The sequence below is a fragment of the Metarhizium robertsii genome (assembly GCF_000187425.2).
Source record: "Metarhizium robertsii ARSEF 23 chromosome Unknown MAA_Scf_9, whole genome shotgun sequence".
Taxonomy (NCBI): Eukaryota; Fungi; Ascomycota; class Sordariomycetes; order Hypocreales; family Clavicipitaceae; genus Metarhizium; species Metarhizium robertsii.
The window spans coordinates 952579-971023 of NW_011942237.1; the positions used below are offsets into that span (position 1 = coordinate 952579).

Below are 18445 nucleotides of genomic sequence, written 5' to 3' on the forward strand. Positions count from 1 at the left end.
TGTCCACAATGTACACGAGCTGTTTGAGTCTCAGATGAGAGAAGATCTGTAGCCGCCATGGAATGCAACTCTCCGAAGGTTCGCAACTAGTACGGAGTATCACGCTTGCCTTTGCGCTTGACCCCAATGCAGAGCGCCAGCAAATTTTCTTGTCTCCCATTGTGCTTATTTGCCGCCAAACCATAGGGTAGGTAGGTCCTCCAAAAGAGGCGAAATCATCACTTCTACGGAATTGGATAAATGGATTCAACCATCACTGATAACTACAGTGACTACCGTAGTCAACTCCAGCCGGGTTTTTTTGAACTGCATACCACCAAGTTTGCAAAACCTGTCCGTATCCGGAGCAGGCCTTGTTCAAATTGAGGCAGGAGCTTGAGGCTGGCGTTGGCTCTGGCTAGCCCAGCATAGAGTCGGGTTGGAACTGTCACCAGTCTTGCCTTTCCATACCTCGTTACAACTAAACTGTGCCCTATCACAATTTAACTAGACCAAGCAAACGGAATGCCACCTCCACTAGTGCCTGCAATAATCAAACCTTGTATACCCCTTGATTGTCGTATGCCCTGGATTTTTTACCCGATGACATGTCCAAAGCGCCATGTCGCGACGTCGTTTCTCGATCCCATACCAACCGACGACACATTGTGTTTCAGTAACGACAGAGAGTTATTAGAAGAGGCTAAAAGCCAATTATATGGACAGATGGAGACGGAATGTATGCTGATTCCTGGTTGAAATGACGCCCAAAGCTGTAGACCAGGCGGTTCACAAGGCGGTAGATCAATATAGTCGTGCGGCGGTGAGGGACAAGGAACATGGGTATGGTCGCGGGGATCAAAGCAAAAGCCAAAGCTGCGGCGGTGATAGAGTGTCAAGATGAAGATGTGGTTGCTGTGAGCGTGGACTCCGTGCATGAAGAAGGTGTAGGGTTAGGGTTACCATTCTTCACCTGAGCATGTACGTAGTGGGGCGTCTCGACTCTTGTCTTGCATCCGCTTCCTACGCCTCACATGCGGCCAACTCCAGACTTACCACGCCCAACATCTCGTCATCGCCCACCATGGCCAACGAAGCCCCCCGGCCGAAGCTCCTCTGGAATTCCGACAATGTCAAAGACGTCGCCGAATCCGTTGGCATCAGCTCGCTCAACGACGAAGCCCTCAAGGCACTGACGCAGGACGTCGAGTATCGCATCGGCCAAGTCATCATCGAGGCGCTCCGCCTGATGCGCGCCGCTCGCAGAACCACCCTCACTGTCAACGACGTCTCCCTCGCACTCAAAGTCCTTGATGTAGAGCCTCTCTACGGATACGATTCCACGCGACCGCTTCGCTACGGCGAGGCGAGCCTTGGTCCCGGCCAACCGTTATTCTACATTGAAGACGAAGAGGTGGATTTTGAAAAGCTCATCAATGCGCCCTTACCCAAAGTTCCTCGCGACATGAACTTTACAGGTAAGCTGCCCATTCTCCCCCGTTGCCTCGATGTCGCTAATCCCCAAAAACAGCCCACTGGCTCGCAATCGAAGGCGTCCAGCCATCAATACCCCAGAACCCAACGACAGCCGAATCGCGCTCCCAAGAGCTGCTTCCCAAAGGCCCCGGCGCAAATCCCGCTCTCGCCGCCCTGGCCGGAAACGACAACGTGGCCGTCAAACCCTCCGTCAAACACATTGTCAGCAAAGAGCTCATTCTGTATTTTGACAAGATCCAGGCCGCCATTCTCGACGATAACCCCGACGAAGAAGTCGTCCGTCTGCGCCAAGCAGCACTGGGCTCTGTACGCGACGACCCGGGTCTGCACCAGCTTGTCCCGTACTTTATCAACTTCATCATGGACAGGGTGACGCACCACCTCGACGACACCTTTACACTCCGGCACATGATGGAGCTGACGAATGCCCTCATCGAAAACAAGAGCCTCTTCCTAGATCCATACGCCTCCTCGTTGTCCGCCCCGGCATTGACGTGCCTGATGGCCCGGAAGCTAGGCACCGATGACGGCGTGGACGCCATGAAGGACCAGTACGATCTGCGACAGCTGGCGGCGTCGTTGGTGGGCCGCATCGCCCGCAAGTACTCGGCCTCCAACACCCTGCTGCGTCCAAAGCTCACGCGCACGTGTCTCAAGTACTTCCTGGATCCCACGAAACCGCCTGCCGTTCTGTACGGAGCCATCTACGGACTCCTGGAAGCCGGTGGCCCCGAAGCCATTCGTGTCCTGGTGCTCCGCAACATGAAGACGTTCGACGCGGCTATTCTGCAGCCGATGAGGGACAGGTCCGAGGGCAGCATCGAATACGAGATGCTGGTGCAGGGTCTTGTGCAAGCAGTGGCATCGCTGGCGCAGCGTGGCGAACTGGGCGCTCCGAACGGGGTCAATGGTACTGCGTCGGACTCGGAGCTCTCCGAGCTGAGCGAGTTTATCGGATCAATCGTCGGGGGGAAGATTGCCGCCGCAGGTAATCGCGCTCTGGTGAGGACGATACTAGACGCTCGATCGCTGGCATAGCAGATTGGGCAGAGTCGGAGCAGCAGGGTAATAAGAGCTGGGAGGGATCGGCGAATTGGCGTTTGGGAGCGATATCAAAATGGCTTTGATTCACACGGGCTTGAGGGATAACCATAGCAAAACGTAGCTACTCCGTAGATAAATCGGAAGCCCAAAAAAAAAAAAAGAAACACTAATGAAAGAACCCGCCGTACGGCTGATACTCTACACGTGTGCACCACATAAAAGCGCACATACACCTGTCTGTCCATCCCTAACAAAACCATGTCCACTCCAGCCAACCTCCCGCATAATACAATTCATGATTTCTTTTCTTCTTCTTCTCTTCCTCCCTGGAATACCCTCCATTTACAGCCCGAAAGCCAAATACAGTCCACTCAGAATACTCGACGTCCAGAGCACCATCTCGCCCCTCTTGATGCTCGGCTTGGCGAAGCCCTTACCCAGGTCGAACCACAGGTGCCTCAGCCCGTTGATGAAGTGGTACGCAAACGGGAACCCGAGGAAGAACTTGACGCCGCCCTTGACGGCGAACGGCAGCGCGGCAAACGCCGACGCGAGGCTCGCCGTCTCCAGGTGCCACCCGGCCAGCGGCGCGACCAGGTACGCCCCGAAGTAGACGTACGCGGCGGCCGACAGCGTGCAGCCCGTGATGCGCGTCCACGCCGAGTGGCCCAGCCACGTCTGCTCGATCTTGTAGATGCCCAGGTTGGGCGAGACGGGGCGCTGCAGCCGCTGCTTCACGAGGATCTGGTGCCCGTCGTCTTGGGAGATTTTGGCCGTCGCCACGGGGCTACACGGGTCAGAAAGTCAGCAAAAATACCCCCGTCGCCAGAATTTATAAAAAAAAAAACGTACCGAGCTTGCATGCCGCCGGTGGCTACCTTGATGAAGGGGAAGAGGCTGGGCCGCGCGCCTGATGCCAATTAGATGCTGTGTCTTTAGTTACGGAGAAGAGGGAGGGGGCGTACCTCTGCGCAGGGCGGCGATGCCAACCCGCTGAGCAATCATTGTCGATTTCGGGAGTCCTGTTGGTGGTTTTGTCTTGTCGGCGGACGAGGGCGAGGGTTGGAGGAATCACGGCGGCTGCTTGGCCGGTCGGGAATGGCTGCTTGGCGGGCAGCTCGGTTCCCTCGGTCCAAGGCGCCAATCGGGGTGCGCCAATTCCTCATCTGCGAGGCACGTGATTCGACTCGCCTATATGGATCACGTGCGAGGACAACCCCCCACTGGTGCTCTGTAGTTGTGGTGCCGTGTGGATTGGGTTTTTTTTCTTCTCTCTTTCCTTTCTCTCCAGATAGTCACGAATGCTCGCTGCGCGCTGTCCTTGCTGGAGATGGGACGGCGTGGCCGCACGGTCTTTGCGACCGAGGGGCTTTCGGAGAGGGATTTGATCCGTCGTTAATCTCGGCACCGGGTTCAGCTGTCCTGGTGCCGTTTCATTTTGAGATCTACATTTCGGTGTCGTGTTTTTTTAATAACCTGGGCGTGCTGAAGATGCTCACTGGGTGATGTGAATGACGGCACGTGTGATGTGTGAATTCTGTACTGGCTGAACGGTTGAATAGCCGATGGTGCCTTTTCTTAAATTGACTTGCTGTCGTTGAGTCACGTCCAACTGCACAACCGCATCCGACAAACAGCATTATACTTGCGAGAAGCGATGCCTAGTATTGCCAATCGGGAGTCCGTAGACGCCTGTAGTAGAGTAGTTTCCAATCGTGTTATTGTACATATACCCGCGAGTGTCACGCCTCGTGGGAGCGGAGACGATTTCCCATTCCTCTTTGTTGCGCCCAAGAAACCAATGCCGCCTTTTAAATCATGTCATGTTTTCCAAAACAATGTGCCCCCCCTCGACTCCTGCCATGCACCTCTATCGAAATTGCCCCCCGTTCATATTGTTAGAATTGTCGCCTATCAAGCTGCCGTCGGTTGCCGCAGGAAACCCGCCGTACCCAAACATACCCACCGAAAGCTGTTCCTGGGGATTCATCATGTCTCCAAACATGTCCCAGTTGACGCTGGACATGTCGAGAAGGCCCCCCAAGAAGGGATCTACATTTGCACCCTGTTGCTGCTGCTGCACGAGATTTTGTTGCGGCATCTTTGAAGTTTGCGCGCTCTGAAATAGTGCGGCGGACTGCCGTTGAGCGTCGTTTTGGCCGAATATAGGAGGGGTTGCTCCTGATGACTGTATTGAAGACCGGGAGTCGTATGAAGGTAGAAGATCCCGCAGACGCTGGATGAACTGCGGTGTTTCTAAATGACGACCAGCTTGCAAAAAGGCCTGCTCGCGCAGTTTCCACCCCTTCAGTGTGATTTGGGCCTGGACGGAATATTGCTTCTGCGACATGTCAAATAGTTCCGTGTGATAACCGTAGAGCCGCTCGACGCCCACCCAGCCGCGATCCGCCAAGCTGCCGGTAGGCCGTTGGCACAATTGCCCAGTCATGACGGCAAACACGTCGAGCTGAAAATACGACTTGACAAACCAGAGAAACCCACACTCGGTCATGGGTTGATACTGATCCAGTCTCTGTTCGGTCCCTAGGACAAAAATCTTGAACAGATTGTCTTTGGGACCAAAAATCTCGGTGCCATACTCGGGTTGCTCGTGAATTGGCACCATCATGTCTTGAATCCTTCCCAAAAGCATCTGCCGGACGCCTTTCGCAGCCTTGTGCACGTTGCCAGCATTGCCATCGATGTATTTTTGTTCCATGGCCAGAAGGTTTTCGTCAAGCTCTCGACACTGTTGACGGAATTTGGCAAAAATGTTTTGATGCATGGCATTTGAAGCGTCCTTGTCTGGGCTCAGATCTTGTCCCAGGATGGCAGCCTCAAAGGCCTGGCCGTTGTTGTTCTTGTCCGTATGCAGCTTGAACCTATATATTTCATTCATAACCATGACAAACGCCATTTCAGTGGGGCCATCTCGAGGTTGTATTTTCTCAGTTGACCCTGGGAAGAGATCTGCGTCGTTGACGTTTTGTGGTGTCTTGGTATCCCAGTGTAGGGGCTGCAGGGACTGGCTGAGGCCAGATAACATGGCATACTTGGAGTCTTGGACGATAATCTGCCACCAAAGGCGGCGGCGCATTTCTGTCTCGTAAGGCTCCAGGCCAAGAATCTCGCCATCGCGGTGATATCCCATCTTTTGCGCGATGCGGACAACAGTACCAGTAAGCACCCATGCAGCATGACGATCATACCGTCCTTGTAAGCAGTGCTACTCCAAATATTAGTTTTCAGCACCAGGTGGCGATTTTGATAACAGAAACAGACGTACCATGAAATGAACCAGAGCCTGTAGAGCGGTCATGTTGTAGTTTTTCAAAAAGTTGAATCGTATCAAAGCTACTTTTGTTCCGGCCAGGAACTTTTGAATAGCTGACTCCCGGGACATGCCGAGTAGCTGGATGGACTCGGCTTCACTCAAGGAGACAGCTGCGCTCGTGTAAATAGACAAGACAAGTGCTTGCTGGTAATGTTGCAGGCTGGCAATGTTGGTGGCACCCTCCATGACCATTGGTTGGACGGTAGGGACGTGGACCACCTTGAACAGGGGATTTACACGCTCCAAGAAGAGTTGCCATAGCTTGAAGGCATGGATTGGATCTGGAACGAGATCCTCGATGTTGGCAGTGGAGAGGTCCCCAGGAAAAAACAAGTCGGTATTGTTCTCCGGGGTGAGCTCTTCTGAGCCAAGTATACTTGAGTCCTCGGGATCCTCCGTGTCAACAATGTCTCGCATGGCTTGCAGCTATTCATCAGTCAGCACAAATCAGTTGGCTCAAGGGCTTCCCGGTCGCTACAAGACCACACGACGGTAGGCAGTCGCACAGCCAGGCTCGGTTTCATAGCACAATGGCAAAAAATCGTACCTCTTCATATACTGTGGCCCAGATATAGCTGTCCATAAACCGAACACTCCCATCGTCATTGACCATCCGACATGCCGGCTTCCAATTACTTGAGTTGTCCGAGCCCAAGGGCGTCGGTTCCGATTTATCCGACCTCGCAAGGTGGTCCGTTGCTGGTGTCTCGGTCTGTTGCGGCGGCGGCGGCAGCGGCTGCTGACCTGGAGCAGAGCCATTGGCGTATTGTTTCAGCAGTTCTTCGCATCGCGCCAGACGCTCTTGAAGGTCCTGGTTGGGGCGACGGCGTTTACGAGCAGGCGCCGGTGTGCTCGGAACACATGTGACGTTTGCCTAGGGCGGAGTGAGCTTGGAGTTCTTTGCAATATTCTGCCTCATCGAGGTATCCAGGCTCCCAGAAAGCGGGACCCAAGCAAACAGGTGGGATAAGATGGGGAGGATCCCCCCCGACCTTGCGGCGCGATGGCGCGTGCCGTACCTTGATGCAGTTGGAGCAAGGCGAGTTGCGATCGCATTTGATTTTCCGATGTTGGCAGAGGACACATGCCAGAATTCGAGCATGCCTCTGTGGCGCCGCTGGCGAAACAGTTGGTGACATGACGGGGCTCGATTCTTGTCACATACCAGACGGAGCGAAGTAGAGGGCCTGGGAGGGGTAATCAATGGTCGCAAAAAGGATATCAATAGAGATCAAGAACCAGAAACCAGTCTCGCAACGGGTTCATACTCTGTATAGTCTGGCACAAGATAGGTGACACATATACCGGGTGGAAAAAATGCGACCTAAGCTGACGAAGAAGTCGGTTAGAAGTCTGACGTTAGTGAAGCCAATCTGAAGGTGTGGCGAGGCGCTAAGGCCAAGGGATCCATGGGTACTCCGGCCGGAGACCTGGCTGTGCGGCGTGCGGCTGGGCGTTGCCTTGAAATGTCCGCTGACGACGGCGAAAGGCAGGAGCGAGCGAGGGGCTGGCTGCACATGCAAGTTCGAGGGTTGGGTTTCAAGGTAGAAGAGGGGGGGTTGTAAACATAAATGTATACCGAAGACCAACCAAGGTAATTTCACGCTTCCATGACAGAAACGAGAGCCTTGGAGATGATTCCGCAACGAACGTGGCAGGACATGAGAATTCGGCTGCCTACTCACCTTTGAAACACTTGGGCGCTGCCTGGTCCGTATCTCGAATTCGAGATCTCAATCGCATGCTTGGCGACAGTCTCCTCCACCGACGTGGACATGTACGGCGGGGGTCCCCGATATAACAGGGCCTTGGAGGCAACATTAAGGCACATGGAACCCAGCGGCTTTGGTGGATCCATGATATCAAAAATCTCCTTTTCTGCTTTGCATCCATCCATGAAGCGTCTGGTCGAATACATACGTCAGCCACGTATGTCAGCCCGTCGCCAACTTGAAAATGTTAATACGGCATCTCGACAGACTTTTAGAACGGACCGGCTACCCATCTTCCTGAACATACTTGGAACTGCGAGAAAATAAAAAAACCGGCCTGGGCCACCCGGTAGAGTCATCGGTCACGCGGCCTGAATGTCAACAGACCTGGTACGAAATAGGATCGGAAGCCAGACCCGAAAGCCAAGCAACCACCGTGAATGGTGGCTGAAGCCAGGGGCCAATCCCTCGGTCGCTCGACTTGGTCCATCTCGTTCTGTTACGAGAATGTGACTCAACAGCACTAGACTGTTTGCCTAGTCTTTCCAAATGAAGCCTGGCCGTTCCGTCCTGATGCATCTGGTCTGGGGAACTGATCGACGGAGCTTCGTCGAGTACTACTAGTATGACTCCATGTCGACATCAGTGCCAAGTGCTTTTGGGGCTGCCATGACAACCCTTCACCGGCTCAGTCTCCATCAACTACGAAATCAGCCATGTCGCAATCGTGCTGCGGTGGACACGGCGTAGGGAGTACACAATGCTAAAACGAGGCTTTGCGATGGAGGACCGAGATGGCTGCCTACTTGGGTTCTTGTGCGGAGATGACACCAGGCTGCTTATCAACCAGTTGCTGAGCACACGAGGCCCCGAGCGGCTTTGGTGGACTTGTTGCGGAGGAGACAGGACGGTAGGGCTAGGAACTCCGCCAGCTACCGGATGGCATGCCCTTGCGGTTGGCTGCGGGAGATGCTCCGCTACTTGGCACAGACCAGCAGCATCGAGTTGCAAACTTTATTCAACGTTGAACATCTTTCAATCTTCTTTCTTCCAGTAAAGCCCCACTAGAACCAAGAGATTGATATGGAAACAACCCGAGACCAATATGTCGAGGAGAGCTGGGCAAGGGGTTTGAAATTTTGTTGCCTTGAACAACCTGGTCCTGCTGCCTGGGCCAGGCATCACAACGGATCTGTTGGCCTGTTTTGAACAGTCGGAGGCGCCAAACATTGACCATCATTGCGTGTCATGCATGGCATACTGTGACAGGCGAAATGGGTGTCCCCAGTGGCCTCTTTTGTTGAACAAGGATAGTAATAGCGGGGCTCCTGGATTTGAACTCCGTTTATCAGCATCCTAATGCAGTCAAGGACGCCATGGTTGGGCGACGCGAGGCTCTCGAAAGCGCTTTGCGATTTGCAAGTGACATTCCACGATTCATCGAATCACTACAAGGCGGCGACGGAGAATGATTCTCGTAGAAATTTTGTGATTTTAATGTACGTAGCTTTTGGCGGCAGTTCAAAGTTTTTTCGTTTTAGACTAGATTCACTATGCGATAATAAATCAGGGAGCTGCAGTATAACACGTCATCACTGCTAGCAATTGCTTGTGATACCTCAGAATCCACCCTCGGAATCCACACTCATTGCTTCTATGTGCAGAGGCGCTTGAGTCTTCAACTCCTCCGCGATCACCTGTCTTTGTCAAGCGCTTATCCGGCGAATGTGGCTGTGGAACTGATGATCAAAGCTTCCTCTTCTACCCCAAATCAAGGGGGGCACATACCTCGGCCCCCTGCATGATGGCGAAGCCTCTCCATCGACACTAGTCATCTCTCGAAGGATTCACCAATTTCTCATCTAGCACTCCTTTACAAGATACCGAGCGACTTCAAGCGAAGACCCTGTTAGATTGTCGAATATTACGAGAACCAAACAGATATTACAACAAATAGTATATAACCGACCGAAACTCTTGCGCTTGACATTCGAATATGCCATCACAGAAGACTCCCAAGATAATGCTTTACGCGCTTTTTTTTTTAACTCAATCGGCTTGCCAATGACAGGAGATGTTGATTCATCGTGCAAAGAAACAGAAGCAAAACACGAGGCGAATGTTTCCCCCATAAAGCTCGTAACTCTCTTTGTCCATGCAAATAATGGGAGAGTCAGACTCTAAGCCAACCTTTCTTGACTTTGGACTATTTTCCTTCTTTGTGCTATTGGTAGCTAGTTTTATTTGTCCGACAAAATCAACCTCTACTCGTTGTACTTTACCTACGCAGTCTCAAATATGCCGTCAGATGGCTTGTTTTACAACCACACACCCGCGAGCTGCCCGGAACAGCACCCGGCTCAACCAACACCTTCTCTCCTAGGCTACGAAGCTCATTGCAAAATATGGTGGGCAGGGTGTATCGGCCCATTGTGAAATTTATAGTCTCAAGCGCCGAGACACAGCAGGCTCGGCTGCGACAACAGCTCGGAGGCTGGCTTCCGGTCTGGAAAACACCCGAAGCATACCTGGTAGAACCGCCGACGCCTTTCCCCACCGGCAGGGCCTTGTTTCCAACAGTCCGGTTCTATAATCATGCTCAGGGTATGGCAGTCGATGAAGTCACTACAAGTATGTGGCGCGGGTAAGAGTGTTTGTCACACCAGGCTGTAATGTTCTCCTGCAAAACGGCAAGATAGCCTAAACCAGATACTATCCGTCGTGGATCCCCCACAAAAACGAGGCCAATCAATGGAACTCAACGCTTCTTTTGAATGGATTTCAAATTTTCAACCCGAAAGACGTCGGAAGGTTACGCACAGTGTCTTGGGGACAGGAGGCTCCCATCCCCCCGTCAGAGTATCGTCTATATAAGGCCCAGAATATCGAGTCGCTGGGTAATCAATCGTTCATAGGAGTATGGAGGACCAGACAAGCTAGCCAAAGGGGAGTAGGCATGGCCAGTAACTGTCGCTTGGTTCGTGCTATATATAGTAGTGTCGACCAGGAACGCCGGTAGTTCGAACTGATGGCACTACTATATAGGTCAGTGGTCAAACTTGGTATCAACTGTGTCCAACTGCGAGGCCATGTTTACTAGTATGTAGCTTTCGGTATCATTGGGAAGATGTCTTTTAATTGCGATAGCGTTTGGCGCCACGCCATTGATTCGCAGGGCTGGGGATAACTAGGTTCTTGAGAGCCGATCGAGGTGCAAGTTTGCTCCAAGATGTGAGAGTAGGCAAGGTAGTTGTTACAAACAAGGTCAGCGAGGCATGGAGCCAAAATGTTTGCGAGGTTAATCTCCTGATGTGCAGGAGACAATTGGCTGCCGAGATCTTGAGGAATGAGTCAATCGACATGTTTCGACAAGGTTGGAGTGGATGGTGCTGCCCTGTTATTGAGGTGAATATGTATGAAGACGGCTTGGCAAACGGAAAGTCGTAAATTGTCATCACGATATACGTGGTGAAGGGCATCAATTGGAAAATATCGAGCCTATATCCGGACTTGACGCTCGTGATCCATCAGGGTCGGCCGATGCCTTAGCCTCGCCCCCTTTTTGCGCATCAACAGCAACGAGTGCCAGTTTGGTCTTCTTCTTCACCGCTCGTCTATGCCCCACGCTCTTTACGTGCCTCTCCCATGCCTGCTCCGTCACTAATACCGTCCGGCACATGTCACATGTTCTCTTAATCGGTGTCTCCTTGGGCCTCAACTCAAGCGCACCGCCGAGGACTTCTCTCGCCATTTCAGAAATGTCCACCGCCGCTGGCCGTTGCTCCCCTTTCAAAAACAACTCCGTCAGCTTCGCCGCCGGTTCGACTACATTCGTCTGAAACCGAGACACGTCTGTGCTATCAACTAGATACAAGCTGCTGACTGCTTCAGGACCCTCATCCTGCAGCCGGCGCATTTGTTTGATGCGAATCCATTTCGTCTGGTAGTTTGCGTAACGTCTCGTTGCGGTCTTCATGTCCTCCAGGCCAGATAGCTTCAGCTTTTCGGCTTCCGTAGCATCTGCCCCTGCTTCGAGGGCGTTTACATATGGTTCGAATTGCTTGTAGCCTATAGACTGCCATATCCCCTTTGTCATGTCCATTTCTTGGCCTTTTTCTCTGGCTTTTTTCTTGAAGGCGTATAGCTCATGGACCTCGTCTAGAAGCCCGGAATTGAGCATCTTGTCACACCGCTTGTCAAGGCGCTCGGTAAGAATTTGCCTGTCGGAATAGACCCAAAACAAAAGCTTCTCCCAGGGTGTGGCAGGGATGTCTCCGCTGGCGGCGGCCGCTTTGCGCGCCTCTTGCTCAGCATAGAACTGCGAGGCCGGCTTCCCTGTATGCAGGTAGATCTCTAGCGACCGCAGGATTTTGCGGCGGTCGTTGGGGTGCCACCTTTCTGCCATGACGGGATCGCATTTCCGGAGCTCTTCTAGGAGGACTTCTGTTGACTCTTCCAGAATGGGGAATGATGCGGATGGGCCTGTTTGCTGGACCTCATCGAGAATGACGTCGGTGAAGAGTAGAGGGTCGACATAATATTGTGTTCCGCCCACGAGGATGGGCAAATTTCCCCTAGCGCGAATTTGGCTGATGACTTTGTTGGCCTCGCGCTTGTAATCATCCACGTCCCAGGGGAGATGGTGAAGGGGGATGTGGCCCAGGAGATGGTGAGGGATGCCTTTTTGCTCGGCTTGGGTAATTTTGTTGGTGATGATGGGGAGCCCTTTGTATAGCTGCATGGCATCCGAATTGATGATTTCTCCTTTAAAGCGGGTTGCGAGCTCTACGGCCAGCTGTATGACATGAAGTTAGATGTGAGTACGAATACGCCATGCTGGTATTGAGGCGTGTATAACTTTTGAGTGTGTCTTGTCACTTACGTCTGATTTGCCTGTACCAGTTGAGCCCAACACTACCAAGAGTGGTTCGGCCGGAGCTTTGCTATTCGCCATGGTTGAAACATTGCGCCAAAAGAGTTGACCCAGGCGACTGAGAATTGGCATCTGAAGCTTCCTAAGGGTCCATTGGCGGAGCTGCGCATGTAGTGAAAGCTAATATATGACGCCGAGAAGCGCTTTCAACTTGTGAGTGACAAGTTTTCAGGTTGCAGCACAAACTCCCAGTGACCCCACCCAATAGTGCCTCCAGGCTAGAGGTTTGGGTAGCTCCTTCCCGCTAGGTACGTAGCCCACAACCCAATGATCGATGCGGCTAGGCTCTGGCTGTGGAGTCAGATCACGTGCCGACCTCCAACAATTTTGGACTGGACACATCTACATTTTGGGACACGAGGCCTTGAAGCCAGATTGCCTACCTCCCTTTCCCTGTGCCATTTCGCCCATCATCTTTTCCTACCCACATATAGGGCTCGTTGCCAGCTCGATTTCTTTTCCTCTCTTTTCTCTCCCTGGATGAATTAGTCTCGTTCTCTTTTTTCTTCGTCCCTTGTCCCCTCTGTCCTCGCAACCGCCGCCATGAGTTCCCGTAAGTAGTTGGATAATCCTCCTGTCTTCCCCCTCGCGACACGGTTGGGGCCAGCGGCTTTTGGAAATGGAGCTTGTGAGCTCTCCCAGACCCGATGCTCGTGCCTCAACAAGACCAATTGGCGCGCAATTGGTTTGCGACGACATGATGCTAACGCGCTCCATGATTGGACAGTCCGATTTCTTGACTTGGTCAAGCCGTTCGTGCCGTTCCTCCCCGAGGTCCAGCAGCCGGAGACCAAGATCCCCTTCAACCAGAAGATGATGTGGACTGCTCTGACACTTCTGATATTCTTGGTCATGAGCCAGATGCCCCTGTACGGCATTGTCTCGTCAGACAACTCCGATCCTTTATACTGGCTGCGAATGGTCATGGCCAGTAACCGAGGAACACTGATGGAATTGGGTATCACCCCCATTATTTCTTCTGGCATGGTCTTCCAGCTCCTTGCTGGCACCCACATGATTGATGTCAACCTCGACCTCAAGTCCGACCGCGAGCTTTACCAGACAGCCCAGAAGCTCTTCGCCTTCATCCTGTCCGCTGGTACCGCCACCGTCTACGTCTTCACTGGCCTCTACGGTCCTCCCTCCGACCTTGGCGCCGGCATTGTCTTCCTGCTGATTCTTCAGCTTGTTGTTGCTGGCATGATCGTCATTCTCCTTGATGAGCTTCTCCAAAAGGGCTACGGTCTTGGCAGCGGCATCTCCCTGTTCATCGCCACCAACATTTGCGAGTCCATCATGTGGAAGGCCTTCTCCCCTACCACAATCAACACTGGCCGTGGTCCCGAGTTCGAGGGAGCCGTCATTGCCCTCTTCCACCTGTTGATGACCTGGCCCAACAAGCAGCGCGCTCTCCAGGAGGCTTTCTACAGACAGAACCTGCCCAACATCATGAACCTTCTGGCTACCATTTTGGTTTTCGTCGCCGTCATCTATCTCCAGGGTTTCCGCGTCGAGATCCCCGTCAAGTCTTCCCGCCAGCGTGGTGCGCGCGGCTCGTACCCCGTCCGCCTGTTCTACACCTCCAACATGCCCATCATGCTGCAGTCCGCTCTGTCCTCCAACGTCTTCCTGATCAGCCAGATGCTGTACTCACGCTTCTCTGAGAACCTCCTCGTCCGTCTTTTCGGTGTTTGGGAGGCCTCAGACGGCTCTGCTCAGCTTCACGCCGTTTCTGGTATCGCCTACTACATGTCTCCTCCTCTCAACTTCAAGGATGCCCTTTTGGACCCCATCCACACCGCAGTCTACATCATCTACATGCTCGGCGCCTGTGCTCTCTTCTCCAAGACCTGGATTGAGGTCTCCGGCTCCAGCCCCCGCGATGTTGCCAAGCAGCTCAAGGATCAGGGTCTTGTCATGGCTGGCCACCGCGACCAGAGCATGTACAAGGAGCTGAAGCGCATCATTCCCACTGCTGCTGCCTTCGGCGGTGCCTGCATTGGTGCTCTTTCTGTTGCCAGCGATCTCATGGGTGCTCTTGGCTCCGGAACCGGTACCCTTCTCGCTGTTACGTAAGTATCTACCAAAGAACTACCCCGCGACAATAATAAAGACGTCAATTGAAGCTAACACCGACCCAGCATCATCTACGGATACTTCGAGATTGCTGCCAAGGAAGGCGACCTTGCTGGCATGAAGGGCATGATCATGGGCTAAGTTACCGATTGTTCAAGACATCCTGGAACAAAACCCACAGGCAGATGCATTTTCTCGTCCGAGAATGCCCTCTCTCATTGTAAACACAGCTTCTCTGTGCCCGATAATTAGGGGGGAAGAGCCGGCACATTGTGTAACAACATTTCACGTGTCAAGAACAAAACAAAATTGGCAGGTTAGGAGCATACTATAAATACAAAAAAGAGGCATTCATCTTGACTTTCTTTTTCTTTTTGCAACTTGAGCGAAATTCGGGGAGTCTGGGATGCGAAAACGATTACAAAATCTGTATTTGGACATGGCATCAGGCGATGGGCAGGTTGGGCTTGTCTTTTTCTTGGAGCACATGAAGATGGATAGCGTGTCAATATACCGTGGTTTTTAGCAGGTCCATAATCATGGTGCATCCGAAACGAGTGATGCAGAGCTGGACAATTAAAAGTATTGAGATGAGTAGGACCATGGAAGAGTGATTACCCTGTACCTGCTTGGAGGCCAAAATGATGCCAGGTGACTCGCACGTTCCAGTCTCTTCAATGTTGTGTATGTGATTCGTAAATCTATTGTGACAAAGAGTGCAGAAATATCTCACGGTTCGGATCACGATATGGACTACAGAGTAATGCAAGACGATTTAACAGCAACAGTCGGGCATTCGTCACATGGACAGGTATCTGAGCTGCTACTTGTGCCACGATTGGCAAACGGAAAATAAGATGCAGGGTAGTGCCACACCAGCAGGGTCAGGGACGCACAGAAGTTCTGTGGCTTGAGCACAAATTAATTGACTGCACTCACTATTGGTTAGATGATGTTAGTATTTGCTCAAGCGTTGGCACACTCAATTTAGCAGTGCGTGAATCACTGAGCGGAGTTGGGGGCGCCGATGCGCGAGGGCGCATGTGGTGTTGAGCGGAGGGAGTCATACGGTGGACGGAAACGCGCTAGCTGCACGATGAAAGATGGGATTGGTAGTTTAGAGATTGAGATTCCCGAGATCACATCGTTCGCTTCTGCGGCGCTCAGCTTAGGTGATGGCAACGTTCTTTTTGATGAAGAACCACGCCCTTGGGATACTCCACTGCCGACTTTTGGATTAGAGGGATCGGACATACGGAGTAGCATTTGGCCGGATTACGTTCTTGATCCCATGACCAGTCTTGCATTTTGCGCCGTGTCGCGACCGGGCTACACTGCGAGATAACACGGACGAAGCAGCATGTGCAGAAGCACCTGCGCGCTGATTCGTCTGGGAAAATAATGTGGTGGCTCTAGATTGATACCGAAAAAAGAGCCTCGCGGTACTCCGTACTCCGTACATATGTACGTTGTGCGCCATTGTACCATGAATGTTTTACGGAGCACTGTACTCCCAACCCAAGGGTTTGGCACAATCCATGAACCCAGCAGTCTGCATGGTGGCTCATTTTAGCCATGACTCTGCAAACTTTCGCCAAGGCGAAAACGATTTTTTTTTTATTAGCGTCTTCCAGACATGAATGACGTTTTGCATTCGCGCTAGCCGGCGGTATCATCGTTACCATGTATCAACCGACTCAATGATGCCGCGGGGAAGCTGCCGGACTCGAGTGTGGTCGCCTGTCAGTTTGGCCGCCTTTCTTCACAAATGATAAATGACTTCATTCATGGCCCGAGTTTCTAGGCCAGAGGCTGGCCTTACCGGGTACGTCGTCCGAATTGGTCCCCGGATGGTGGATACAGCAGCCAGTTGGTGGGTTTTTGCCTGGCGAATGTTGATAGTTGACAGGACTGCCAAACCTTGCTGGACATGGACAAACTCATGCGGGTCATGCAGTGGGAAAGACAGAACCGAACCGATATTTTTACCATGGAGCATTCGCGAGCCCTCTCCTCGTCCTTTGGAGCAGCGAGAACGTCCAGTCACTTTTTCGTGTTAAGCCAGTCGAGCTTAATTACAGCATCGTCTTGGGCGACAAGACATTTCTAGCAGCCAGGTGTTGAGAGGAAAAGAGAGAAAGCCTATAGCAGTAGTCTCTTATTAGATTTCAGTTCTTTTTACAAGATAGCCTGTGATATTTTGGGAAGGGAAAGCCAACATCATGAATCCGCACGGATTATTGCACACGATAGGTGTCGGACCAAGAGGTAGCAAATCGGCTCCAGTATACTCCGTAGCTGGTCTCGACAGCGGTCTTGTCTTCCATGTTAAGACGGCTGTATGTATGTATCTCCGAGAGGGTGGAGATGGATATAGCCTTTGCACAAGCATAGGTTCTTGGGGAAACCGCAACTAGAGAGCCACTCACCCAGCGGGAGAGGAAATGTTGAAAGGTGACAATACAATTAGTAATTATTAAACAGCCGTAGGCCCATTCAGTGGCGTCCAGCTGCACGCACACGAGAGCAGCCCCGGATTCAAAACATGCATTTCCAGTTCCACCTCGATCTTGTTTGAACGAGCGCAATGTTCGACTTCATCGTGGGGACGTAGTTCCACTGTCGATGGCGCCGTTGGAGCATGGCATGGCACGGCGTGGGAACGGTGCGGGTGGGCTGCAGCGGAGGCAGTTGTGCAGCCTGCCGCTAAAAATGCATGACAGGACTCGACTTGTTGGATTTTCTCCCATGTTGCTGCCTCTTCATGGTTTGAAGAACTTGAGTCCTGGTTCTGACCGCTAGTGCGATGGATCTCTTTGCGAAGCTGGCTTTCTCCCAAACCAGCCTTGACCGAGAGGGCCGGCGTCTCGATAGTACTAGTGGACTTGAGGTACAGATGAGTGCATAAATTGTAATAACCGTTGTCTTGGCCCATCAACCGTCCAGCATCAAGCTGTGCGAAACATCCCGTATGCAAATCATTGACGGATCTGGCGTATATTACTCAGCAGCTTGGAGGCAAAGACGCAGAGTATCGTGAGGGAGAAGCCCTACTGGGACGGCTGGTGATGACAGGTACCACGGCACCGAATTTGGGCACAGTCGTAGATTCTTATTGGATTTGCGTCCTGAGTCCCTGGCTCTGGTGAGCTCCTGAACGACATCATCGATGGCTCTCGGACTTTTGGTGCGACGTCAAGAACATGGGCCAACTGCAAACCCCACTGCAATCATTGCACCCTGGTCCAACCTGCAGCACCTAAAAGAGACGAAGACAACGTCTTCCATGTTGCGTTTTGCTTCCGAGATGACGGCGGATGTTGTTGTCGTCGTCGTCGTCGTCGTCGGGTCAAGGAGCGAGGACAGTGCGTGTCGGGCTATGTGAAATGGCCTGACTGTGTCCATGTCCATGTCTGAAAGGACCGGAGCTGGGAGCTGGGCCTTACCTAAGCGACATCGAGATCTCAATCTGCCGTCCAAACATTCAAATCCTCTGGAGTACCAAGTACTACCTCCCTGTTGCATGAGGTACCGAGCTAAATCGTAGGTACATAGGTACTTGAGTAGGTACCTGGGACAGGGCGGCAGGAGACATGGCGCATGCCTGCCGTTTATGAATCTGGAAACATGGCAACGAAAACACCAGCTGAGGCCACTCGAGCCCTGTCACGGTTCTTCATGCTGCACCAAAACATCGCCAAAACATGATCCAGCTCGTATCTCGTACCCCTTCCTGCCCTCAATCTTTTCGAGTTGAAGGGCTGAACGGGTTTGCCATATCGTGCTAGCCCAGGACCCAGAGCCAGACGCCAATTCATCTCCACCGCTGCCCCTCCCACAACCACACCCGTTGCCGACTCGACACGTCCG

The 18445-nt window shown here is 52.5% G+C and overlaps 5 protein-coding genes across 5 annotated transcripts; 2 read left to right on the plus strand and 3 right to left on the minus strand.

Annotated features, from left to right (window-relative positions):
- Positions 1–1063: 1063 nt before the first annotated feature.
- Positions 1064–2514, plus strand: MAA_09740 (transcription initiation factor; the record flags this gene model as incomplete). Its single annotated transcript, XM_007827738.1, has 2 exons — positions 1064–1457; positions 1511–2514. 2 exons carry the CDS (start codon positions 1064–1066, stop codon positions 2512–2514), a joined length of 1398 nt encoding a protein of 465 aa, XP_007825929.1.
- A 348-nt stretch (positions 2515–2862) lies between these two features.
- On the minus strand, positions 2863–3525 carry MAA_09741 (uncharacterized protein; the record flags this gene model as incomplete). The annotated part of the gene is made up of 3 exons (XM_007827739.1): positions 2863–3307; positions 3373–3430; positions 3486–3525. 3 exons carry the CDS (start codon positions 3523–3525, stop codon positions 2863–2865), a joined length of 543 nt encoding a protein of 180 aa, XP_007825930.1.
- An 865-nt stretch (positions 3526–4390) lies between these two features.
- Positions 4391–6993, minus strand: MAA_09742 (fungal specific transcription factor domain protein; the record flags this gene model as incomplete). The annotated part of the gene is made up of 4 exons (XM_007827740.1): positions 4391–5746; positions 5807–6280; positions 6402–6728; positions 6874–6993. The coding sequence occupies 4 exons, from the start codon at positions 6991–6993 to the stop codon at positions 4391–4393; spliced, it is 2277 nt and encodes a 758-aa protein (XP_007825931.1).
- A 4051-nt stretch (positions 6994–11044) lies between these two features.
- MAA_09743 (tRNA isopentenyltransferase) lies at positions 11045–12520 on the minus strand (the record flags this gene model as incomplete). The annotated part of the gene is made up of 2 exons (XM_007827741.1): positions 11045–12361; positions 12449–12520. The coding sequence occupies 2 exons, from the start codon at positions 12518–12520 to the stop codon at positions 11045–11047; spliced, it is 1389 nt and encodes a 462-aa protein (XP_007825932.1).
- Positions 12521–13042: 522 nt separating this feature from the next.
- Positions 13043–14716, plus strand: MAA_09744 (protein transport protein sec61 alpha subunit; the record flags this gene model as incomplete). Its single annotated transcript, XM_007827742.1, has 3 exons — positions 13043–13052; positions 13227–14571; positions 14641–14716. The coding sequence occupies 3 exons, from the start codon at positions 13043–13045 to the stop codon at positions 14714–14716; spliced, it is 1431 nt and encodes a 476-aa protein (XP_007825933.1).
- Between the last annotated feature and the right edge of the window lie 3729 nt (positions 14717–18445).